The sequence below is a fragment of the Bacillus rossius genome (genome assembly GCF_032445375.1).
Source record: "Bacillus rossius redtenbacheri isolate Brsri chromosome 9 unlocalized genomic scaffold, Brsri_v3 Brsri_v3_scf9_2, whole genome shotgun sequence".
NCBI lineage: Eukaryota > Metazoa > Arthropoda > Insecta > Phasmatodea > Bacillidae > Bacillus > Bacillus rossius.
This window is the reverse complement of record NW_026962013.1, coordinates 22,749,430-22,776,361: the sequence shown is the minus strand read 5'-3', so window position 1 is coordinate 22,776,361 and position 26,932 is coordinate 22,749,430. Positions and strand designations below refer to the sequence as shown.

The window sequence follows — 26,932 nt, the reverse complement described above, 5'->3', positions numbered from 1 at the left end:
GCCATCAGAGTATGACTACTCCTAAACCCTGTCCTCTCTTATGAAAATTTATGATCCACATGGATTAGAACCGGGATTACCTAGTCGAAGAGCCCAATCTGACTGCAACACCAACGTTTACGCAGTCAAACAAGTGAGTTGACAACAAGTTTATATAGTTTGTTTACAAATTCATGCCTTTTTTAATGGTACAAGCGGAAAGAGAGTTAATAATATTAAACAATTTTTTTTTCCTTTTTCATAGTTTTTCGTAAAAATTACTTGAAAAAAATGTTACATGTGTAGTACAGGTCAAGACGAAAGCACACGTAGTCAAGCATACTCTATTACGTAATGCTTGTTTTTGCGTCTTTATCATTTACTAAATTACAGGAAACTGCATGCAAGGGAAATTGCCTGTTGTAAAGTAAGTACTTAAATTGACGCAATATACGAAAAATCGTTATTTAATTTTTAACGGTAAATTAGGCTGTATGATTTACTGCAAGTACACAGTTACAAATAAAAATGAAGGCTTGGATTTTTTTTTTAATAGATAAGCATACATGTCAATAAAAGTAATCCTATGATAAATAAACGTTTATGCCGAAAATCAGCCGGGGTGTAGTAATTTATCAAGTATTTTTCGCAATTTTATCGGAGCCGTTTCGTTGTATGGTTCAAAATTCAGCTCTGCTAACCAAATGAATGATTCAATGGTCGACTTAGCTGCTCCGGCAGTGAAATGTGGTTTTAACATCCATCACGTCCGGTATTATTTTAAAGAATTCTACGTTTAAAATTTCGGTGTCCGAGTGCCGTGTTACAAGTGTATTTGCAACTTGAGAACACGCGAGTGTTCTCGTTACCGAAGTGTTAGGTGTTACACATCACTGGCGAGTAGGTACTGAAAGACTCCTTCACACACACACACACACACACACACACACCTACACACATGTGTGTAGGTATATATATATATATATATATATATATATATATATATATATATATATATATATATATATATACACACACACGGAGAAAAAGGTTTGTTTGAATCAAACAAATATTTGTTTATATATGGCGAAACAAATATTTACTTGGTAGAACAAAATATTTTGTTAGTTTAACCAAACTCGGTAAGTAAACAAAAATAATATGTTACACCTAACCAAATATACATTTGAGTAACCAAAATCATTTTGTTGGGTAAACAGAATCTTTCCTGCTACAAAAAATTTTGTTTGAATTAACAAAATATATTTTATTTGGCCATATATAAACAAACATTTTGTTGAGGCAAACAAACCTTTATCTCAGAGTATATATCCTAAGTTTTTTTTTTTTTTTTTTTTAAGCGGAATCGAAGACCAATATGTGGAGCAGCGTGATCGAAAGAAAGCGCGAATCCAAGCACGATGAGCTGGGGAGGATAAACAAAAAAACCTGCTCGCGCCCGTGTTCCGGGGTCGATAACGCACGCTCTGTTTTCCAGCGATAGCCACTCCCGCTGGTGCCGCGGCTTCCGCGAGGAGTTGTCCGCGCGGGGGCCGTGTGTGTGTGTGTGTGTGTGTGTGTGCGCGCGTCTCTCCAAGGACAGGGGACCCTAGAGGAGACACGCAGCGGGGCGATTACTGAAGTCGTGTCCTAGCTTCCTGATGCTCCATCGCACGCACGCCCTCTCTCGTGCCAGCGCAAACGTTTCGTAACTTTTTTTTTTGACGAAGCCCCACCTGTCCCCTACGGCCCGTGGCGGTGGTTATGGACATTCGTTTACGTTGTCCCAGCCGGAGTTACCCGTGCTTCGGCCGTTGCCGTGGAAACGAAAAAAAAAAACGCATCAACAAATCAGTGGCAAAATTTAATAAATATATAAAAAAAAAAAAATTAAATCCCGCTTTGAGGGGTGGTTTTCTCGAAATTTCACCTAGACATTGGCCTTCCTCGTGTTTCAAAGGTCAAGCGTGCAAAATTTAAAACTCAGTCGGATGAATGATGCGCGAATGCTTAGAAGACGAACACACAAACATTAATGTGTGTGTGTGTATATACACATACATATATATACCCATACACGCACACATACCCACACACATACACACACTAGCTAATGCCCGGCATGCGTTTAAATGCCTTAATCAATTTTTGTATTTTGTTTGAATTAGGAGCACACATACAAAGCATATCTCTCTCTTTAATTCTCCATTTCTCTATCGATCTCTCTATGTATATCATAAACCTCTGTATCTCTATCTACATATATATCTACCTCTCTATATATTTATCTCTATCTATATATCCCTCTTTATCTCTCTATGTCTCTCCTCTATATAATACTTACATCTATATCTCTATATATGTCACTCTATAGCAATGAAACTATTAAAAATCTATGTTTTTACTTATCTATATTTGTATCTATATTTTTACTTGTCACTAGTGTGACATAGGTATACAAAAAACATGCACGTATTCGAATGCAACGTTGTGTCAAACTTTCAAAGCACTCGGTGGAAAAACCGTTCGGAGATTTAATATTTTTAACAAACGAACATTTACAATTTTATCAAAATATTTATTCATATAGCTTAAAAACGAAAAAAAACAAACAAATTGGAACATAATGCTCAAAATATCTTTACAAGCATTAAAAAATAATGATGCGATTACGCCATGACAGCCTTCAATCGAACTTTTTTCAGTAGAAATTAGAACATAAGAATTTTTTTGCTATAGCGATTTTGGAATTCGAGAGGAGTTGCATGGACACGGACTATATATATATATATATATATATTAAACTAGCGCAAGTGCGTGTTTTCATTAAGTTGAACTACAATATTTTTAGCACCTCGTCCTTTCTCTCTCTCTATCTCTCTCTCTCTTCTCCCCCCCCCCCCCCCCCAACCATATCCCATGAACCAATACACCGACTCGCTTCCCCTCCACTTCGTGGCGTCGCACGACGGAAAGGAACTTTCCCCCCTCCCCCCACCCCACTCCAACCTATTCTCCCGGTCGGCGCCGACCCCCTAGACGCGGTGTCCGGCGCGTTTTTGGGGGGCGTCGAAATGCCGACCGACGGCAGTCGTCCTGCCGACGCGAGCTGGAAGACAATGAGGCAGCTGCTGCTGCTGATCGCGTGCGCCGCGCTGGCCGCCTCGCCGGCTCTCTGCGTAGACGGCGACGGCGACAACTCCACGGACTCGGACAGCCTCGACGACTTGATGTCGCGCGCCCGGGAGACCGCCCAGGCGGCGGACTGCGTCGTGCCGCGCATGGTCCTGGCCGCGCTGGCCGGCATCGGCAACGAGCGCTGCCGCAACGACTCCGTCTACTTCCTGCAGCAGCTGGACAACTTCACCATGTGGGCCGTGGAAAGTGAGTTAGTGTTCTGCTCGTACGTTCAAATCTCTCTCGAAAAAAAAAAATCCGCGGTGTCTCCATTTAACCTGACGTGCCGACTGCGGGAAGTGGTAAATTCTGTTTCTGAACACGTCTTCTGCGGACCCTTGAAAAGCCCTTTTTCAAATTGTCAGCCATTTTTTTTACTGTCAAATATTTGCAAGAATTCTTTCAGAATCACCGATGCAGCCGTTCTTGAAAGGATATGTCGCTCTCGTTATTTCATGCAGCATTGTGGCCTTTGATGGGCTTTTGGTGTTCATTTTAGCAGAAATGTTACCATAATCCGTGTTTGAACCAGCGAACTGCTATACACCCTTAATTTATGTATTTATTACTGTACATTGATTAATTTGAAAGCGTAATAATTAAATATTGTTTGAAAAAATATATCGCGAAGAATCTGTTAAGACAAAAAAAAAACAATGGAAATGTATTTTTTTTTTGACACACCAGGTTGTGTTAGCGTGGAATGAAATAGGAAATTCCTTTTACGATTAGTTTCCCACATAATGCTGCCTTCGTACTAAATGATTCTTTTTTTAAGTCTACATCAGTATGGCACATATCCCTACTTTTCGGAAACAGCAAAAGTTTTGAGTCAGTGTTCATAATTATAAACATTTTCATGACTTTTACCGCTATCAGGTAAAACATAATGATAATGTGGTGTCAAAATTTCAAACGAAATTCAAAAATCAAGATAAATAATAAAGATAAATTTAAAGAAAGTGTCTTTATACAAATTTAAAGAATATGAAATAATGTACATATCGTTTGAGACCGAACCTTAAATAATAGGAATGTCAAGAAAATGAGGTAAAAATCGAGGCATTTGAGAAAGGACTTTTTAGTTGACGTGACCTTTAGACGTTCCTTAATTCTTGGGAGTGAGTTGGAGGAGTAATGAGATAGAACTCGCATTCCAGAGGTCTCGGGTTTAAATACCAGCCCAGAAATTTCGATGTTATGGGTACGTTACTATAGGTCTTGGTCGATATCTTCTTCAGTATCCAAAAGGTGTCTTTGAGTTCATCCGTTTCTAATAATCTCGTCATCGAATCATAATGCCAAACAAAAAAAAAAATGGCAACTGAAGACACTTACTATATTTTTGTGGTCAAATTATCGAATGGTGTAATGTATCAATATGTGGTGTAGCTTTATCCAAGCACCAAAGACTTTAAAAAATTTTAGCGGGAAATAGTTTTTAGATACTTTTGAATAGTAGCTAGGATTGCTCGGGCTAATCTTCTTTCCGATTTTAATGATGTATATACAATACGGAATAACACCCTAAAGATTAAGTTATTGTACGTAACAGCTTAAAATGTTTAAAAAAATTCAAAATTTTTATTTTTAACTTAGGACATTTTTCGCATATACGAGCAGAATTTATTATAATTAACTCTTCAAGGCTTAAAAATCGTTTTTAAACTTCTATTATATATATATATAAAACGCAACTACATTTTTTTTTTCGTCAATGGATGTAAATGATAACTTAAAAATTCAACATGTGCGATATGGCTCACGTACCAGCCGGTTAGATGCAACGTGATAGAGTCATGTTTATAATTCTTTGAAAAACACTCTTTTACTCAATATTTTAAAGCATTACATTCTAGGAATTATCTTGAAAATCTAAGCAGTACCACAAACGGCGAACACGTTACAAATGAGACGGTGTCCATGATGCAGTGTATTTGAGTGGTGTAACGAGTCCTTGGTTCGATATTTTGGAATAAAGTATTTTTTTTTTCGAGTGTAGGCTTCATTTAATTAAATTTTCATCTCATTGTTTTCGGAATCATGAGATACATCTCTGAATTTCAACAGATTAATTAAGTCCAGATAAGCAACAAGATGTCGAATAATCTAATTTTTTTCTTCCATAATTAAAAAAAAAAAACAAGCAAAGGTGTCCACAAACATTATAGTCAAAATATCAAAAAAAAAAAAAAAAAAATACAATTATGTTTCCTTAAGAATTTTATATAGAGGTCACAATACATAAAGTTTGTTAATGATAAAAACTATGCGATCTCGTTGTCAGTGATGAAAGGTTTTGTAGAGATGTAAAATATACCTACATGGTTCGACATCCTTACAAATAATTTTTATTAACATTCTTGTTCATGTTATACGCCGCTGCTTGTGTGTGTAATTATTAAATCCCAAAACAGCATTTTTTTAAATGGCTATTTTGAATTCATTTCGAACCCGGCTTTGATTTGCTGTTCTAGCTAACGCAAACTACTTTTAAACAAGGTGTGTGTTTACATGTGTGTAATACAAGTACGTGGTATTAATATTAAAAATTAACACTAAAACTAAAAAAATGTCGAAGAATGGCATCTTTAATTTTTTTATATTTAATTAATATATTATGAATAGCTTGCTAATCTGTACTACCTTGGCCGGTTTTTCGGCTTTGTATTTTCACTTTTACTTTCACCTTGAGCTTCAAGTTAAAAGTGTTCATGAGTGGTCAGGAAGAAGAAAGTTAGATCGTCGTTGCGTTCACTGCCCACCACTTCATCCTTGTTAATGTTGGCTCCGTGAAGAGTGGTGTAATCAGTATGATTGCATGTGTGGAGCGATGTGATAAGAGTGACTTACAGTAGCATTTCTTATACCGGTTAAGATCTTGAAATCATTTTTTTTAAAAAGAAATCAAGTCTTGTTTCTCGTTGGTTGCCAAAACTGCACAACGGGTATTTTTCTAAGTTAGAATTGCATTTAAAATCCTGTTTCGTTAAGTGTTGTGCACTGTAATTTTTCTTTTGTGAATGGTACAGAAATATTCATGTAAAATTACAGACATTTGTAAATTTGTACATTTACACAAAACAACTGTATAACTACAAAATAGTGTTCGTAGTAATACTGGGTTCGGATTATTACCCGGGCATTTATGCTTTGTGATGCCCCGATACCTCCAATAGCTAAGCAGAGCTATTTGTCCGCCCTTAGCGCATTAATAAATGATTTTCTTAAACGGACGCTACTCGGATCAATGGAGCAGTTTTCAAACCGCGTAGTTCTTTCTGAAATATTTCTGCACGCCGCATGTGCGCCCGGGTAGGCGGGGTCTTAATGAAGTGGGAAAAACATCACAGCAACTTCGCACTTCCAGGACAAAATGCCAGACTTGGGTGAAGAAACCCGGAGCTCGCAAAGAAATACCAGCCGACGGAATGTCACCCTTGACCTCCAGTGTCGAATTTATTACAGCTATAAATTTTGATGGTTTCATCATAAAATAATTATATGGCGTTACTATAATACTAAGCTGAAACATTTAAAACCAATATTACAACATTAAGTATATGTTTTTTTTTGCCTAAACTACTGAAATCAGTCTGTAAATACTTTCTACAAACAAACATTAACCTTACTGAGATGATTCAACTTTTAAGATTTAACAGTAAAAATTTCATTACGAACTTATTTTATTCAAAATGGCTTCGAATATATGTATGTAGGCTAACAGTATGATGAACGTTGCGCTATCTCTACACTTCAGTGTTAACTAAGGGTTGTCAAAAATTGAAATGCCAAAATTTTAACATATTTTAAGTTGTCATTTTTTATTATTATAAATAATTACATAAAGTAGTACTAAAGGACAGTTGCACAAACACAAAGGTTAATTTTTTAAATACCTATGCGCGTTGTAAATCCTGCGATGTTCAAAAAATATATTATGTACATAACTTATATATATATATACACACACAGATGAATTACGCGGGTCCCCCATCTTGATTTCCGAGACTTCCACAGACGGCCGCACCATGTTTACTTATATTTCAAAGTTCGTTCTTCAAGAACTCACCTGACATACTAATTTTACTATTTCATGTGAATGAACCGCATGGCACAACCGTACGTAATACGGTTAATGCTACAAGGTTCTTTGTAAGAAGTCACATTTAAATACAAATCGAACCTTTCAGCCAATGGGGGTGGAGGGCAACCAACAGTTGTTCAACGACAGTAAAACAAGATAGAAAATCTGGCAAAATGTGCGAGAGTTTCTCTCCGTATGAAAAGCTTTGGAGGCAACCGGAAGCTATTTGTCCCTGGAAACTGTTGACCGAAGTCCTCCTGAGACGGCGAAAGCGGTCGGACAACTACTTCCATAATATCGTTTCGCTTCCTGCATGGAGGGATCTGGTGTCCGTCCGGGAAAGACAGTCCCAGTCTTTCTTCCTTTTCTTCATCAACACAGTCCGGTTTGCCTGGTTTCGATTTTAACGTATATAGCCTATGGCAAGTCCATAAGCATTTGGGATTATTTCTACGAACAAAGTCTTTATGATATATTTCTACGGAGTTTATTTAATATTTTTGTCCTATACAGCACATAAACAAATAATATGGTAGCTAAATGATAAACAAAACTAGAGGTAGGTAATGGAACCTAGAAAAAATGGTCAACTCTATTTTAGAACCATGCAAGCATTAAATTTAAAATATTTATCAGGCGAACAGTAAAATTATGTAGTAAGTTTTATTGACACACAATGAAAGTTACCAACATATACATGGTTTAGAAAATTTTCCATACCAATGTGGTACATTTCCTATGCATTTAATTTTTTTTCTCCTACATATGCAAAAGAGGGACCATTTATTCATGGAAAATGTATTCACCCGATGTGTAGGTTAGATGATTAGCATTTTTTACAGTGCATCTCCTATTAGACAGACATTGCTTTACGTAAACTCTGACGCAGTATAAATTACGTACCCAGATACTTCACGTTTATATGTGGGTCATCAGTAACATACAAGAATTGAAACGACAATATTTAGCAGCGACGGATTGCAGTGATCAATGCTATAGACTTGCGGCCAAAAGCAGTTAAATAGTGACAGGGTAAAATTATCCACCATTAAGATTTTAAAATATTACCCCAACTTTTATAAGGTGTATGGTTACATTTTGTGGCTTGAAATAGCATAAAGCATTTAATTTATTTGGTAAGTATGAATTAATTTCAACTTAAAAGTCTCCCAGTGGTAACCAGTCCCAGAATAAACTATTGAAGAAGCTTGCTAAATTATTCTTCATGCCTAATCAAGTAAAAGACTACCCATACAGGGAGAGGGTCGCATGTACTTTGTGCGGGGATTGGCCAGCCATGGCAGCGATTGGCGCCATGACTAAAACTTCCCTGTCTTAACTCTAGATAAAAATATGTTAATTTGGACCCAGGTGAAACCCTTATAGACACAGGGAGAACCCTGGACACAGACATGTGGGGCAAGAAGGGGAATGCATTTATGAAGAAGGAGAATGCAGGAGTCAGAGGATGGTCTTGATGAAGAGATGGTCGGGGCAAAAAGAGTCTACCATGCGGGAGTTGAGGGCACTTGGACGCTAGGTCCGCTTTCGTATTTTGAATCCAGTACCGTATGTTTGTAACCAGGGTTGCTCACCAACCACCAAAGGTGGTATTCCAAGACGTTCGGGTAAGGTAGCTAATTAGCACTGCCTTGTTGAGATACAACCATAACCTAACTCGCGGGCCATTTTCTATAACGTGTACAAACCGAATCTCAGTAAACGGTACCCTACGCGAGGCCAGAAACTGGTTTCAGCGCATTCCAGCGGACTTTTTTCAATCTTCTAAACTATTGTCACCGAACAAATACTAGAGATAGCAGCACCATCGCACAAAAATAGAACGGCGTTGTTAATATTCTCAAGTAAGTTTAAAGTAGCAATTTTTTTTTCTTGTTATGACCATAAAAGTGTACAAAATATATTCCAGGATAGTTTCACTATCATAAAGTTTAATTTGGCACATGAACACGCTTGGTCCGTCCCCGGATGATCACAAAAGTGAATATATACGAGTTAATAGAGCCAAACGAAATCAACGAAAAAGTGTGCTCTGGGCATGCGCGGAAAATTGGGCAACAGATCGACAACGGATAGGAAAATAAAATCCGTTCCCTAAAAATGAGGCACTGACCGTGTCCTATCGCGCACTGGGAACACAGTTAGGGAGCAGGTGTAGCATTTTCAACACCAATAGCCTTAATTTTTGTGTATTGGAATACCGGCCTGAACCTCCAGTCAGCACGTAAAAGCTGAGGACGGAAGAAAAAAAAAAATTATAAGCTAAGAACGTTATAAGTACACTTTACACTGTGTGTGACAGGGTGTTTGTTGCTAAGCCTCCAGCACGCGTTACGCCCGCGAGGTGTTTTGTTGCAGGTAGCGGAAAAAGACAGGAAGGCGTTGCCTCCGACGGCGATCCAGGCCGACACGACACGGCTGTTATTATTTTTTACCGGCGGCACGCTGAAATGTCCAAAGACCACCTTGTTTTCTAGTCTAGGTGCCGCTGTCTCCTTCTCACTCTCCAACGAGAACTAACTTTCTCTAGGACTTGCGAAACGCTTCCTCGGAGCCGATATTACACGATGCCCAGACGCAACCCTGTGCTCCACTTCCAAGATACAGCCAGGCCCTGTTGTGAGAGAGGGTCATTGACTCCGGATGGAAAAAATTCCCACCACGCGGCTTTCGTGTAAGGGGGCGTCCATTAATTACGTGAGGCGATTTTGGAGATTATGCGGACCCCACCACCTTGGTGAGATGCGAGATTTGGCTCTACCCCATACCCCTCCTAGAATGTCACGTGGGACTGTTCAAAGTGCGTATTTTTTAAAGTGTAAATACGTTAATCTGTGCTTTGATGCTGAACGTGTAGCACTAATTCTTCCTTTTTCGGGAACCTCTTGTTTCGCTTCGTTCCACCACTTTGGTCACTTCTTCCTGGCAGCACTTATTCGTCTTGTAGACGTGTATTTTCGCGTGTGCATCATGATAGTCGTGGTAAATCATTTTGAATGAGTGACAGCGTTGACTGAGCCGTCGAGCGAGGAAACATTTGCGGGCGTAGACACAGCAGGTCGGGACCCGTCCGCGCGTCGCTGCCGCTTGCCTCTTACTTCGCAGCGTTCGTGGAGTCACGTGTTTTGGCTGGCCACTGGCGGTTACACAATCGAAGGGCTGCTGTGCTACTTTGTGGCGTTCGCACAACCACGATAAATATTACTGTGTAGGATTTAGCCATATTTTAGTTAACGTTTTACTTAATTTAACCAAGTTTTCTGGTAATTTTACACGGTTTCTTGCGGGGGGAAAAAATTGGGAAGCCTTCATTTTACAGACGAGAGAGCCACACCCGAAGTTCCCCGAAGTTCATGCTCGTTATTTTTTTCGTATCTTTAATGTAGCTAACCTAACCAAATCAACCGTCCACAATGTTTTAAAGTATTTATAATGTAGCTAACATAACCTAATTGACCATTAGTAGACTATCCTTTTATCAACACATTTACAATGAACAAAAAAAAACCGAAGATGCACGATCGGACGTTTGGATCTCTCGTGTGTGAAAGAAGGCTTCCCAAAAAAATTATGTGATGTTTACCTAGACACCCCCCCCCCCCCTCTCCCCTACGTGAGATTGGGTGAGATTCGGCTCCCCCCCCCCCTCCATCCTCCTAAACACCTCACGTAATTAATGTGTATCCCGAACATGACAGGTCTCAAAAAGGAGTTTCAGCGAAGTTCGTTTCCCAACGGGATGTATTTTCACCTACACTTGAATACCACACGACGTAATTCACAAATAAAAAAGTAGAGAGTTTTTCAGTACTCGCCAGAGATATGTAAGAACACGTGTAACGAGCAAATCCGCGTGTTCTTATGTTGCACATACACCCGTAATGCGAAACTCGGTCATGAAATGTAGCTTAGAATTCTTTAAAGTAATGCCGAGCATGATAAATGTACGAAAAATTTTTTTTCAACTACCTTTCTTGACGCGAATCACACAGAGTTTCGTCGCCCACCGCTAGAATACGCTGCCGGAGCAGCTACGTCGACTATTCGAATCATACGTATTCCAGAGCGAAAGGTTAACTTATATAATGAAACGGCTCTGATATGAACGAAAAAGACTTAAAAAAAAAAATAATACTAAACACCGGTCTTGAACCTGATTTTTTGACAAGGAATTTCGTTAAAATACTGCCCATCTTGTAAAAATTCACTGAAACCTTAATACTATAAAGATTCCCTTTGTCTCTATTAACTTTGGTTCGCTCTATCTGCCACAGATGGCAGCTTCATGGTTATACATTTCCGTTGCATTCTCTAAATCACTCTTAATGAGTGTCGTTTACCGAGAGTTAAGATATTTACACAACAACAATTATTGCCAGAAACAGCAGTGGCGTAACAAATACGTAGACAATGGTAATACTTTTGTTTCAGACAAGTTTCATGGCACCGACGTCAGAAATGTCTACTATGCGGGAGTAGTTGACATTCTGACCACAATACCGCCATTCCAAAACACAAATAATCGAATAAATACTTTTACGGTTTTGTGGAAGCTCTTGAAGCGCGAAGAAAGCCCACGAAATGACATTTTATTCTCTCTCGGAAGAGAGGCAAAGAAATCCCACGGGCCTAATTAAGGCCCTCGCCTACCGGGGCACACGGATGACGTGCAGAGCTTCGGAAGAAAAAAAAACACGCGATTTAAAATCCGACCGAGATGTCCCTAGAAGTGCCTGTTTAAGAAAGGCGTTTAAGAATACGCTGACGTGAGATGAGTAGCTCTGTTTCCGGATTTGGTTTTTAAACTGTGTTATTGGGAAGAGTGAAAATAGCTAACGACGCGTGGTTTTCAGAATTAATTTTTAGGCGTGAAAAAATCCGGTACAGATTCTTTAAAGCACTCGAGGGACTGGCGTTATACGTTTATCGTTTTTATACGCCATACAATGTTATAGTTGCCACTGAAATCTCATAGTTGGCCTATGCACGACGAGAAGACTACTCGTTAGTTCACAGCCTTGTGCTTAGAGGCGATACCACGCTGAAGATACCTACGAGCGTCGCACTTACTATTCCGCCTCACCAACACGAGTACTCCCATGACTAGGTGGGGCTCTTTGGAGAGAAATATCTGTCCAAAATATTACTGATATTATTGAAATAGGCTTAAAAGTATTTCTTCTAGAAAATTCATTTCAAATTAAATGTAATAAAAGATTTTTTTTTTTTTTTTTTTTTTTTTTAGTCCAGCCGATTGTTAAGAATTATTTTTGTGATTTTTTCGTGCATCTAGTGTCTCGCCTGAATATGTGGACATATCCCTGGTCCCGAAACGTCGTATGTCGTTAATTTTAACTGTGTTCTTTTTTTTTGTGTTAGTAATAGAATTATTTAGTTTTTATTTTTATCTAATTATTTTTATCTCCAATTAATTTTTAGGTCTATATCTGTCTCATTTCATGGCTTTTAAGCCACAAGGATTTATTTTCATACTATGAATATTTACTATAAAATTATTTATTGTTAATTTACCTGGATTTTGTGCTTTTGTACTTGTTTATGCAGATTTTTCTATGTCTTATTGAGTACCAGGGACATTTTTGAATTCTTAGTTCCCCCTAACTGTGTCAACTTATATTATCCACATAATTTTGACTAAACAGTTGGAGGGGTGGAAGATACATGGATTCAAATTTTCTTCATAAATTAAAGTTGGACATATAACCTTAAACATGTTTTAAATCATGTCAATCAAAGTTTATTTTTGGGCAGAGTAAGCTTAAGTTTTTCAATATTAATTTCATTTTTAAATTAAAATAGAACATAAATTTTTTTGATGGAAACTATATTTTTTGTACACTTTTTTTAATATTTAACTATTTGTGGGTTTAACTCAAATTAATACTCGTTATATAGTAAAATTAATGTTCTTTGAACGTTAAAAACTTTTTAGTAACATTGCATGCTTTTTACATAAGTTTGAAACTAATTTGGAAACAACATTTAATAAAAAATTATTTTACCTTTATAACTACTTTAATCGTCAATGTGTACCTCGCTATTTTAAAGACACTTTATGACGGAAACGGATGCCATTTCCGTTTTCTTTGGGTATTATTCTGATTGGCTGATTCCTTCTAACAAACAATCAGTTTTAGAGCACGTCCTGTGTGCAATAAATATATTCGATGGATACTGAAATTTTCCAAGTTGTCAAACAAACATGGCGTCGCCAGTGTCTTTTTGACAAATTATTTAAAATATTTTATTGGAATGTGTAGGAAGTGAAAATTTGACAATGTGAAGGTACCTTTAGGCTTGAGTCATTAATGTGATTCTTTCCCATGGATTTTTTTCAATTGTTTGGTACTGCAGTTTTTTTTTTTTTTTACTCGTGTTAGACAACGGGGACGTTAATTTGAATACATATAGCAAAATAATTTATGATTACGCTAGCAGTCTATAATTGTGATTAAAATATTTATTGGATAGATAAAGCGAAGGAAAGTAAAATGTATGAGTTATGTAACTCTTGGTAATGGATTATCGAGTGACGATAGTGAAGGAAAGTAAAAAAGAAAAACAATTGAAGGAAGACTCACATATCGCTAACGGACAATTTAAAATGAAATATATTCAACCTTTTCCCCGCAATCAACTAATGGAGGATTGGAGATTGATATTGATGACAGGTGGGGAGTGGTTTGCCATGATTTGTTTGAAGGGCGGAACCCTAACTCCGTACGGGAGAGAGTATACTCTCAAGATTGTGCTTATGGTGTTTGCACTCTTCAGAACCACGACGCAAGATGGCGCCTCGTGACGACATTCGGCGAAAGTTGGCAGCCGTGTTTGTCACACTAATACTCAAGGCCAAGAGTTATCCCTCGGATGGTAAAAATGAAAAAAAAAAAAAAAAAAATCATACATTAACATATGTGTTATGCAGTATAGCACATAAGACACATGTTTATTTTGTAATACAATCATTAGCCTAAATTATCTTTGAAAAACGAATCTTTAAGTATGTCAGACTTTTTCGTTGGCCTTGTGAATATTTGCAAGGATCTGTATACAAACGCCGATGCAGACTTTCGCGAATGGTCGAGTCGCTTGTGTCCTTTCAGGCATACTTGTTGTCTTTGAGGTGTACGTGGAGCTATATCTCAGTGAAAATAATACAATAGTCAGTCGCTTAGCCAATTGCTGTCTACACCTTTTTGTGTGTATGAATGACTACAAAATGTTTATCTTTAACGTGTTAAAATTAAAATATCTGATTAATAAAAGTATGAAAATTAACTAAATGCAAAAAAAAGTGTTTCTTTGTTGATAAATAAGAATGTATAAGCGTCGAATGAATTAATGTATCATTTCTCGATAAATTTCTCACTTTATGCAGCATTGAAGTGAAAAGATATCTACTTGCGTTAAAACTGCATCGGCAAAGGTCACATAATTTATATTCAGAACCAGCAGTTAGTTTTATATATTTGAAGATCATAACATTATATAACAAAAAAAACATATATACTAAATTTAAAAAAAATGGAAATTTTCAAAATGTATTTGCTGTAAGCCCATGTACATATTTTAGGTACATTTCGAAGAAAGACTACCCATTGTAGCCGTTTCCATGGCGTGACTTCCGGAAAACGTTTACGCAATTTTTCGTTTCATGGTCCGTAGACCCCAAAACCATCGTCAACTCAAAAATTTGTGTATATATATATATATATATATATATATATATATAGTGTGATATATAATTTTTTTTATTCTGCATGTTGTGCACCCTATGATTACATAAATAAAGAGGCGAGAGGTTCTGCTCTAATATTTTTTGGTATATATATATATATATATATATATATATATATATATATATATATATATATATACTAGCTGCCCGACCCGGCTTCGCACGGCTATACTAATGGAAAAAGAATTATGCCACATCTCCCATTTACAGTAATGGTAAATAATAAAAAATTCCGTGAAAATTTATTACAATGCTGTATAATGTACCGGAGAGAAAATGAATAGCACCGATGGTTTCCCGACTCGTGCACGCAACATAAAACTGATGTACCCGTACTTCGCTACGGCAGTCTACAGGCAGATCACTCTTGCGCCGCTCATAATACATGCCCCTCGTTGTGGGTACGCCACTGCCGCGCGATGCCTGTTGCCATGGAGACGCAGAAGGCATGAACAATGCAAAATACTGTTCTCATGCAGACAAAGTACCCACTGTTGCCTGGTTTTAACCACCTATGCTATGGGATCTAATTTTCGGAAAATGTCATCCTGCGTAACATAAGGAACATTACTGTGAAGTTTCAAGTCTGTAAAATATATATACTTGAAAAAAAAGGGCAATTTTTGATATTTAAAGTACTTGCAAAATTTCAATGGTGATGAGGACTGCACTAACAATGAAATAGCCGTTGCCATAGAGACGAATGAAGCATCAACAAAGCAACAGCCGTTGCCATGGTGATTTCCTACCAAAAACTGGAAATAAAAAAAAATTAGGGATGGACTACCCCTAACATTTAGGGGGATGAAACATAGATGTTGGCCGATTCTCATAGATACCGGATAAGCACAAAAAATTTCATCAAAATCGGTCGAGCCGTTTCGGAGGAGTATGGCAACGAAAACTGTGACACGAGAATTTTATATATTATATATATATATATATATATATGTGTGTGTGTGTGTGTGTGTGTGTGTATATATATATATAAGCCTATTAATTTATATATTACTTTTATAGATAACAGTTGTAATTTTGTACAAATCTCTTCCTTACTGACACATAAAATAAAAGTAATAGACTATCTCAGTCGAGTTCGTTAATTGGAAAAATCGTACAATCCCACCAAATGGGTTGAAATGGGAAGATTTTTTTTAACTGAAAAATCTCTATAACTCCCTTAATATTACAAATATCAAATCTGTATGAAATTATTATATCTCATTAGAGCAACACCAAAATATTATGTAAAAATAAATTCTTGATGAGACTAATCAAAACTGCGAGAGGTGGAAAAAAAAGGGGGTTGGAGGACGCACAAAAACGCATCTCTCTTAGTCGCCATACCATAAAACCCGTTGAAATTGTTTGCAAACATTATGAACATTATCTTAAACTTTTGTCTGATACAATTTTTGATATGACGAAACATAGCTGCATGAGGTTGATAGAATCTGGGCAGGAATTAAAGAAACTTAAAATAAAGAATTTTACGTCAAAGGCTACATACATAAGGTTAACAAAATACATACACACTGTTTATCCAAATCTGTATACGTTCTCTTACGTATGTAGCCAATACTAGAGTAAAAATAAAATTGGCTTTAAATATTCTAAAAACCTTTAAATAAATACTTATGAAGATGCTGAAAACAATTACCGACGGTTGTATCATGAATTCATCCAAAATCACGAAAATAAAAAGAAAACATCAACATTTTGGTTTTAGTTTTTTTTTCCTTAGTAACCATATTAATTTTTTTTTTAATTTTTGACATGGGTGGTTTTCGGACCTTACATGAAACAATAGAACTAATATATTTTTCACATTTAATTCCACATTAAAATTCCCTATTTCAGTAAAAGATGCATGACTAAGAAAGAAATCCCGAGTATCAAGTTCAAATGTCTCGCTGACGCTAAGCAATGTTCACAGCACTCAAACCATCTCTCGAGAAGGCTCTTTTGTTAACTCGTGTCGGAATTAATTTCGCTGGGCGTACTCGGGTTGGAAGAAAGGACAAGTTTAATCCAGTTTGCAGCGGCCTTCACTCCTAGGAGATTTATTTCAGGACGAAATGCTCTTGTATTTGTGTAATTAAAACGCTGTTTTCATAAATTACTCACGACAGACCTTTGCCTTCCCTAGCAAGCTGCACCAACGGCGAAAAGTGAGGAAATTGTGAGGAAAAATTATCTTCACAATGTGCACGAATATGCACATTGTGTAACTGGTAATAGTCTCTCTTCCACACTCTGCTCGTATAAAACAATTTTTTTTCTTAAAAATAACATCATTTTTACATTTGTTAAGCTTACAACTTGAACCTCCTTTTTATATTTGTATATTTATGTGCCCGAATCTTGCATTAAAACTCGGTTAGTACAACATGAGTTAGATATAAATGAGAAAAAATAGTTTTAAAAAACTTACTTTCCTATGTAAATCTTCAGCATTTTTGGGCAATATTTCTACATAAGATTGACTATACTGTATAAAGATTTTTCATAGCTATATTTAAAACAGTATAAAGGTGCAAATAAAAGCTAATGCATTAAACATCTATAAATATAAAATTATGTATTGCGACAAAACACATATGTAAATAATTTTGCATTAAGCATTAATTCGAGTTTGAAAGTACACGAATGTGGTTCAGTAATGTCTGTTTATGTTAGTTTTGACATTGAAAGAAAGCAAAATGGAAATGGCGTAAAAAAATATCGACGGAAATGTCGTATAGTGGGGTATCTAAAAACTAAGACCTAATTTGAAACACGACATTCACAAATTATTACTTTAATTTTTACAACAAAAACGTGTTTAAATACCATAATTCAAATATATAAATGGTGTCCCATAACTCAACGTCAAGCCGAGTACAATTGATAGGTCAATTAATCATGTTTTTCTTTTTTTAAAAAAAAAATCCAAAAGGGTCGTAGTTTTCAAGTTATAGGCCCTGCACCCATTATTTTCTTGACAATTTTTTTGCAGCATAATTCTTCCAAATATTTTTTTCTCTAAAAGTAAAGCATTGTAGTTTCTATTTTTAAAAGGTATCAATAGTAAGGTAATTTATGATTGCGTAGGAAAATATTTTAGTCACAGTGCTAATAATTTGGTGCAGGGTGGGGAATTAGATATTGTTGAGAAAAAATGTGTATAACTCGAAAACTAAGACACTTTTTTTATTTTTGTATTCAAAACCACGATTTAGTGGACTATCAACTGTTATCAGCTTGACTTTGAGTTATGGGATATATTGTGTGTGTGTGTAATCTGGTCACTACAGCTCGTAGACAACGAAGTCATTCAAGAGACGATGGTTCTCGAAGATGTAATTTAGGCATTTAAGGGAAGGAATCATCACCCTTGGCCTATAGTCAAGAAACATTTTCAAAATTTTCCCTGAGTGATTTAGAGAAACCGTGAGAAAAAACCTAAACCCGAATGGCCGGGTTTAGATTCGAACCCGCATGATCTGGGTTTTTGAGTCCAGTGTCTTACCGATGAGCCACTTCGATCCATTTAAGTATTAATAAAATGCAAGACTGATTTCTTTCTTTACCTACTGCTTACGTTGGAACTTGTGTGTATATGTGTGTGTGTGTATGTGTGTGTGTATGTGTGTGTGTATATATATATATATATATATGTATGTATGTATGTATGTATGTATGTATGTATGTATATATATATATATAACAGTAGTTGAGTCAATACAGGCGTAACTTTGGGAAGGGGTTAGCTTGTTTCAAAGGTGTTGAATTTTTGCGCTAAATGGAAAGTATTTTCAGTCACACGTAGTGACGGGCCTCTTAGTCACAAACCGCTCTTCGACCTTGCGCAGTAATGATAGTGTATTTTTTTTCTGTTTTGTTTTTTATTTCTCTCTTCATCGCACGTTACCGCAGGTAATTTCCCCCACCACACATCGCTGTTACGTGACCAACTCGTTGTAACTTGAGGCAGGTCGGGAACCGCGATGCGTGCAACGTTATCGTTAAGCAACATAGAAGTTCGTTGACTTTAGGCTCGCAACATAATTTTTCTAGCTTGCTGTCTTGTTAAGGCAATAGTTTCTAAATTATTTTTCATCAGCTTGCTTTCTTGTTAAGGCAATAGTTTTCTATTTCGCATCTAACATTCCGTATTTTGCCAGCGAGTTAATTTGTATTAACTATAGTTTGAAAGTATATACTGGTTTCATCATTTTTCTAAAAGTGAACCTTGATGACTAATATATATTTCTATCCGAGCATATTTTTAAAGCATGAAACTCGGTATTATACAATTTCAAAAACTATTCCCTTTAAGGATATCATTTATAATTTAATACGTAGAACTCTTTCCCAAAACTTTGAACATTTAAGGTGTCTATGCTTTATTGGTAAACAAATTTAATGAGCCAAGAGAGAATTCTAGTACAAGCCAGAATTTTATGTATTTTTTAAATTTTTTTTTCATTTCAAATCTTTTATTATTTATTTTTATTAAATATTTTTTCTGTTATTTTCAAATATCAAAGAAAGGTGTGATGGTTTTCTCCGTGTGCTCCAGATTATTATTTTAATATGAAGATGGTTTTCTCCGTGTGCTCCCGATTATTCTTGTTAATATGATGGTGGTTTCCTCCGTGTGCTCCTGAATATTCCTGTGGATTCTTCAAGTGCTTCTGTCTATTTTGAGAAACCGCTCTCTGCATGAAGGATTTTTTACCTAATGAGACATGACATTTTATTTGGAGTTACATTTAATTCGTGAATTTCTGCTACTAAATCAGCACTTGCAATTTTATTTTACCAGGTGGAATTTAAAACATAAACAACCATTACTCAGTCAAGTAATATGCTTTGAGACAAACTGCATTGATCTTGGCGGCTAAGACAGGTAATTTTATTCAGATACTCAGTAAAATAATATACCATGAGACATCTGTGAAGCACTAACATGCAAGACGAACTTCTTTCTCCTTCGTGTCTAGCGAAGCCAACCTTCTTTTGCGATCGTTAGTGAGCATCCCACATCCTACATAAAATAAATAAATAATATTTACCTGTAAGTAACATGTGGTGTCGTCTGTTGACAATAATCGACACTACTTTAAACAGGTTATTTTGCATGAGATAAATTAACTCTCACCACTGAATGGCGCTATTTTAGTCAGTTAGAGTCCTGTAGCCTCGCAGTCTCGTAATCTTGTGTTCTGGAAGCTTCGTAGTCCTGTAGCCTCGTAATCAGGTAATCTTGTGTTCTGGTAGCTTCGTAGTCTTGTGGCCTCGCGATCACGTAACAATGTAGACTTGTAATCGCACAGTCTTGTAACCACATGGTTCGTAGTCACGTAGTCATGATGCCTTGGAGCCTCGTAGACTTGTAGCTACATAACCAAGTAGCCTTGTAATCTTATAACATATGCTGTTTGAGCAGTTGGAGCAAAAGAGAAAATTTCGTCGAAGACAGATACGTCAATTGGAGTCTTGTAGAATTGTAGCTACGTAACCAAGTAGCCTTGTAATCTTATAACATAGCATAATGTTGTTTGAGCGGTTGGAGCAAAAGAGAAAATTCCGTCGAAGACAGACACGTCAATTGGAGCCTTTTAGACTTGTAGCTACGTAACCAAGTAGCCTTGTAATGTTATAACATAATGCTGGTGGAGCAGTTGGAGCCAAAGAGAAAATTCAGCCGAAGACAGATGCCACAATTGGAGCCTTGTAGACCTGCAGCTACATAACCAAGTAGCCTTGTAGACTTGTAGTCCTGTATCCTCGCAGTTTCGTAAACTTGAAGACTCGTAGCCTTGTGGCCTCATAGTCTCTTAGACTCGTAGCATTCTAGCCAAATATCATTGGCGCTGATGAAACAAAAGGCTGTTGGAGCAATTTGAGCCTTTTGGAGCCTTTTGGAGCTGTTGGAGCATTTTGAGACTTTGGAGCATTTGGAGCCTTTTGGAGCATTTGGAGGATTTTGGAGCGGTTGGAGCATTTGGAGCTGTTGGAGCATTTGGAGCCGAGAAGACTTGTATCCTAGTGGCTTCGTAGACATGCAGTTTCGTAGCCACGCGGTCTTTTAGCCATGCAGTCTCGCAGCCATGTATAACTCGTAACAAGCTAGATCCTTTTAGACTCGTAGCCTTGTAGTTTCATAGTATTTTAGACTCGTAGCATTCTGGTCAAATATCATTGGAGCTGTTGAAACAAAAGGCAGTTGGAGCCAATGACTGTAGGAGCCAATGACTTTTGGAGCCAAAAGACTGTTGGAGTAAATGGCTGATGGATCCAATGAATATTGGAGCCTTTGAAAATTGGAGTCAATGACTGATGGAACCAATGACTATTGGAGCCATTGACTAATTGAATTAAAAACTGTTGGATTCATAGACTGATGGAGACCTTATATTCTAACTTATCATTGACGATCGCATCCTACCGAGTTGAATGAACGAGAGAGAATGCGCCTCCTTTTCATTAAATGAGCTTTCGGTTTATAGAATTTCCGTCCAAACGTTCTTCGTTTTCATTAAATGATTGTCCTGCGCGAACGAAGCGTAGTCATTGTGTGTACATTGCGTATATTGTGTACATTGCGTATATTGCGTATATTGCGTATATTGCGTACATTGCGTACATTGCGTGTACTTTGCGTGTACTGTGCGTCAATTGCGAGAATATTACGTGTTCGTTCCGTTTACTGTGTGTACTATTTCTTCATTTCGTTTCCTGCGTGTACTGTGTGTTCATTACATTTATTGCGTGTAAAGTGCGTGTATTGCGCGTACATTGCGTACATTACGTATTGGAGCTTTGGATCTGATGGCGCGAATTGTAGCTCTTGGAGCCTAGCGTATATTGGAGAGATCGAATTCATGAGACGCGAACGTATAATACCTCATCGAATTTTTTCGATCATATGATCCTCTTTTTTTAAATGTTGTTTTGAATCTAGTATTATAGTAAATGGTTCTTGATTTGACTAGCATATTATTCCATCCGTTGCATGTATATAAGCGAGTCCTAGACAGCAGGTCGCTCAGTTTGTTACTGACGACGACGGTGTAAGGATCACCTAGTTTGTTTCTTCTGGTGTATAAGTCGCGTAATTACCTGTTCTTGAGACCTCGATGGCATCTTTACCGTCTTTAACGTCGAACTCGATGGAGGTTGTACCATCAACTACGGGAACCATGACTTCAGCGACGACGATGGTGGGGCAGATCCCGTTGGCAACGTCAACGTCAACACTGGAGGAGACTTCAAAAGTCGAGATACCACCACCAAAAGAGACTTTAATGCCGGTAGTGCTGGCTGTACAGGAAAACTCGACGAACGCTGTTTCGCCCTCGATGGAGGCTTCAATGGTTGCTGATTTGACAACAATTAACGAACATCGGTGCTGTTACTGCGACAAGATTTTCTCAAACAAAAGCAATGCTCGACGACATGAGAAGAGCGAATGTGCCAAGAACCTATATCGTAAAATGTTTGTTTGTGAGAAATGGCATAGGCAGAAAAGACAATATGAAAACGCACATGAAGACATGCAAAGGAGCAGCTGCGCGGCAGAAAGTAAAGGTTTCTATACAACAGCGAATGATTGGTGTGCATAAGAGTATACCTGTAAATGGTACAACTACGGCAACGTCAGTCAATGGATCAGGTCTGAAAGGCTCGTCTTCATCACCACGGTATCCTTGCAGCTACTGCGATATGACGTTTGCATTTTCCCATGATGCACGAAGACATGAACGGAGTAAATGCAAGAAGAATCCATCTCGCATTAAGTTTCGCTGCGATGAGTGTCATGAATGGTTTACTCGAATAGATAATTTGCGACGACATGCGAGCAAATGCAACGGTAAAGTCTGTGCGCCTACTGCTGAACTACCTGCAGAAATTTCGACTCCTCGCTTTAGATTGGTGACTCGTGAGCGTACAAGCAAAAAAAATCGATGTGCAGCAACCGATTGCTATGGTATCTGGAAATGGAACTATACCTAAGACTTTGTTCGGTGCTCTACAGGTGAATGATAATGGCTTCTACTTGGCACAGTCTGCATTTCGTGGAACATTGAAAGACTACTATTATCTAAATATGCTTAGTGAGTCGAAAGACATTTGTTATTTTCTTGACAATATCAGACAGAACATAATCAATCAGCTTACTGATGACGTAGCAACAAATATACCTTTGAAATATAACTTGTGGTTGGACTGTATATATGGAAAGCCGTATCCGTTCGATGACAAAGTGAAGAAGTGTGCATTCAAGAAATCGGCTGCAGTAATTTACAGTTCTGACGATGTGAAGAAAACTGTTAAACACGGTATCCAGAAACTCTGTCAAGAAGAGGAGGACTATGTCAGTAAAGGTTCTGGTTGGACTCTGTCTAGTATAAACCGATTGGAGCTAAGAATTAATCATTTCACACCGATGCGGAACTAAATGATTATAGGATTGTCGGCTTTCACAAGTGATCCTGTATTAGAATATAAATTATGTAATAAAAGGTTTTAAAAGAACTTGTGGTGTTTTATTTCCTCAAACCTGACACTTTTGTGGTAGTTTTTTTAAATTAAAGTTGTTTGGTATCGGTCAGGGATCGAACTAAGGACGGGAATCGATCTAATCAATCATTACTTTAATGAGTTTTTTTATTGAATTTTGGCATTTTTCCCGAATTTCTAGCATAAAAATTACGGATTTCCAAGATGGCGCCCAAATTTCAAGATGGCGGGTGCCACAGTAATAAATGATTACTGCACTCTAGCGGGTAAGAATTAAACTAACATGTCATCAGCGCACTCTAGCCAACGATAACATGATGATGGCTACCAGCAAACGAAGACAAGATGGCGGACATGACCTCATACTACCTGATGATATATATGCATGGTAAAAAGTGGTGGGGGTCAGTCTGCCTGCAGCCACTGTGAGGGAAGGATCGGTCTTTTTTTTTTTGCCCTCACCGGGTTCGAACCGAGGACTCCGAACTCCATGTCGTAAATGTATGTTTTTTAAAATATTTTTCATTAAAATTTTATTAAATGAATTTTTTTATAAATTTAAATTTTTTATTAAAATTGGATAATAAATAAAGATTTTCAAGATGGCGGACGTAACGGAAATTGCAACGGTGACGACATAATCCAAGATGGCGGTCATAATCCTAGATGACGTCAGAGGCTTATCGGAGGCTGTAGACAAGGATGCTTAAGCCTCTTTTAGGAATTTTCGTGGTTTATAAGGTAAAACGACTTTTGAGGATTTTCGAAATCCTAATTTTTGAATTGTGGAATTTTTTGAGAATTTTTGCCGGAATTTTTTTCCAAAAAAGTTGAAATTTTGACGGATTTTGAGGAATTTTGGGCAAATTTTGCCCAATTTTGGCAAATTTTGACAAGTTTTGAGGGTTAAAGGTCAAGGTTAAGGTCAAATTCAAGGTCACGACCATCCAAGATGGCCGCCGTGACGTCAGAGCAATCGGTCATTGACCCCGGCTCCAGCTCCTCGCGCCTGGAGCCTGGCGCCGGACCGGCTATTACATACTACTGGAATGCCGTATCGAAACCAGCACAGCTGCAAACGGAGCCTAGATCTCCGTCAGTGGGCTAAAGTGTTTTTGCTATAAAACTAAAGAAGGTAGTATGAAAGGTTCGTAAAGGCCCGTCTACATCAGTCCGAACCTATGGGCGGTCCGTAGTCTTATCCTAACGTGAATTACGTCACAGGGTCGCAAAGGAATTCAAACCTATGTATAATTGTAATAGCGCAAAATAATGTTTTTATTTTGTTTTTGTTTATTTTGTTTTCATGCATACAGTAAGTGTCGCTTGCGTACACACAGCATAAAGCATGAGCGAGCGCTCGTTAAGGACAACTTTCTCGTTTCTTGGCTTTAGAAAGTAGGCTGGAAGATGACGAGGAAAAAATCTGACGCTGTTACGTAACTGGTTACCACGAGGCCGGCTTCGGTGTAGTAACTGAACAAACGGAATTGCACATTCGCCCAACAGACCTTCTGAAGGGGCACAAAACGGCGATGCCGTAACTGGGAATTTGGTAGAAGGTTATCGTGAGTCCGGGCGCAGACATTTGTAACGAGAGGTTTGAAGCTTGAACAAAGCCAACCGACATTCTACATCAATTTTTAGCTTCGATCTTAAGGGGGTGCCTCCCATTTCAGGTCATGAATTTATATTTATATTAATCACAGATCAACTTTTAGACTTTGTCAATTGTTTAACTTTCACGAAATGAAAAATATACACAGCGCATACTTTTTGCATAATTAGCTGCCAAAATGATAATTTATAATGTTTTTGGTTTGTACAAATAGGGAGAATTTAATTTATTGCAGAACTGAAACTTTTTAGGTTTAACTGAAATGCCATGATATGGTTTGCACTTCTGTCACAAAAACTCATTTCATGTTTCTTGATAGTCAAAATCGTAACCAATTTGAGAATTTTGAAATGCCAGGTAAAATTAATTAATATTTTCTGAAATAAATTGAAACTCGGACAGTTTTTGGACATCTGCGTCGCTAAGGACGAAGGGAATGTTTTGCAGAATAATCATATTAAGTAATTTTTTTGTCCTTAATCCCACGTGCATAGTCGTAACTAAAAAAAAGAAGCTATTATTTGGTATTTTATAACCTGCAAAGTGTTTGCTTAGAGTTTCCTTACCTTAAAGAAAATTTACCATTGTGATGTATGAGCCGAATGGTATTCATATTATACATTTTTAGTCATAAGTAATTCAACCGGAGTTGATTTCAAGTACAGGAAAAATACCAAAAAATTGTTATTTGTTTTACGAACTGGGTAAGCTGGTCTAAGAAGGAGACGCGATCTTAAATTTGGGTGCAATATGAAATCTGGAGGCATATTATTTTTCACAGGTTGGTTGTAGCAAGTCAGATGTTCGGTATCCGATCTCGGCCCTCCTGTGGTCGCGTTGCACGCGGTTCAGCCTAACTCGGGAGCGGGCTGTGTGGTTGCGTCAGGTGACCTTATGCCACACCGCCCATGCGCGAGGCAGCTTTCTTCTTGTCCCGTGGCGCCGCGGGAGCTGCTAGGAGGATATCTCCGGCGTCGCTGGGAGGGAGGGGAGGTGGGCGGGGAGGGCCACGAAAGAGGCAAGTCCTGTCGAGGGGAGATCTGTGCCGTGGACCCCCGCGGTGTGGTTTGCTCACTCCAAGGAGGTAAGTAAACTCGCCTCCGTTCCCGCCCCGCCCGCTTTCGAGTGTCCGTCAACTCCCGCTGGCCGTGACGAAACAATGCTCGCCTTCATCTCCAGTTCCGTCTGCGAGATTTGTCCACCAGCCGAGTTTTTATTTGAGTTGGTGAGGCAGAAGACCTTTCTGACGCCCGAGCCGAAAGCGTCAAAAAAAGAACGCAAATTTCTGTTTGCCTTAGAATAAAAAATGTTTGAGTAGGCCTACTTGTGACCAAGTGAAGAAAAAATAGCGAAGCAAAATTAACATTTTTTTTACAGGATTAGGGCCAACTCACTAAAAAAAATTAATTAATATTGAAAATTAAGTTTTGTTTATTCATCAAATTTTGTCCATCCAACACATTTTATTTTTTTTCTGTCGCCGTCACTAGTATGTAATGTTTTTTTTTTAATGACGTCCATTTCTCTGAATTATACTCAAATGTTTCTTTCAGCGTGGCTGTCAGAAAAAAAGGTTTTCTTGGTTCTTCTGTTATATATTAATTGAGAATATCACTTATTTTCTTCCCTTCATTTCCGATTTCATCGGTTGGAAAAAAAGAGACCAGGTGTCTGCTTTGTGGAAAGAAATAGGCTATACAACATTAGTTAAAGAACAATCTCAGCCTAGAGTAATAACAGAAAATTTGCGGGAAATCGTGAGCTGATAACTTTTGTT

General features: G+C 37.7%; 1 protein-coding gene across 1 annotated transcript in view; it reads left to right on the top strand.

Moving 5' to 3' along the window:
- The first annotated feature begins 3,026 nt into the window (after window positions 1-3,026).
- The window catches only part of LOC134542821 (nose resistant to fluoxetine protein 6-like), a 69,812-nt gene continuing 45,906 nt past the window's right edge, over window positions 3,027-26,932 (top strand). Inside the window, exon 1 of the mRNA XM_063387368.1 lies at window positions 3,027-3,363. Within this exon, the coding sequence (XP_063243438.1) occupies window positions 3,054-3,363 (310 nt within the window). The 5' untranslated portion in view covers window positions 3,027-3,053. The remainder of the gene's footprint in view (window positions 3,364-26,932) is intronic.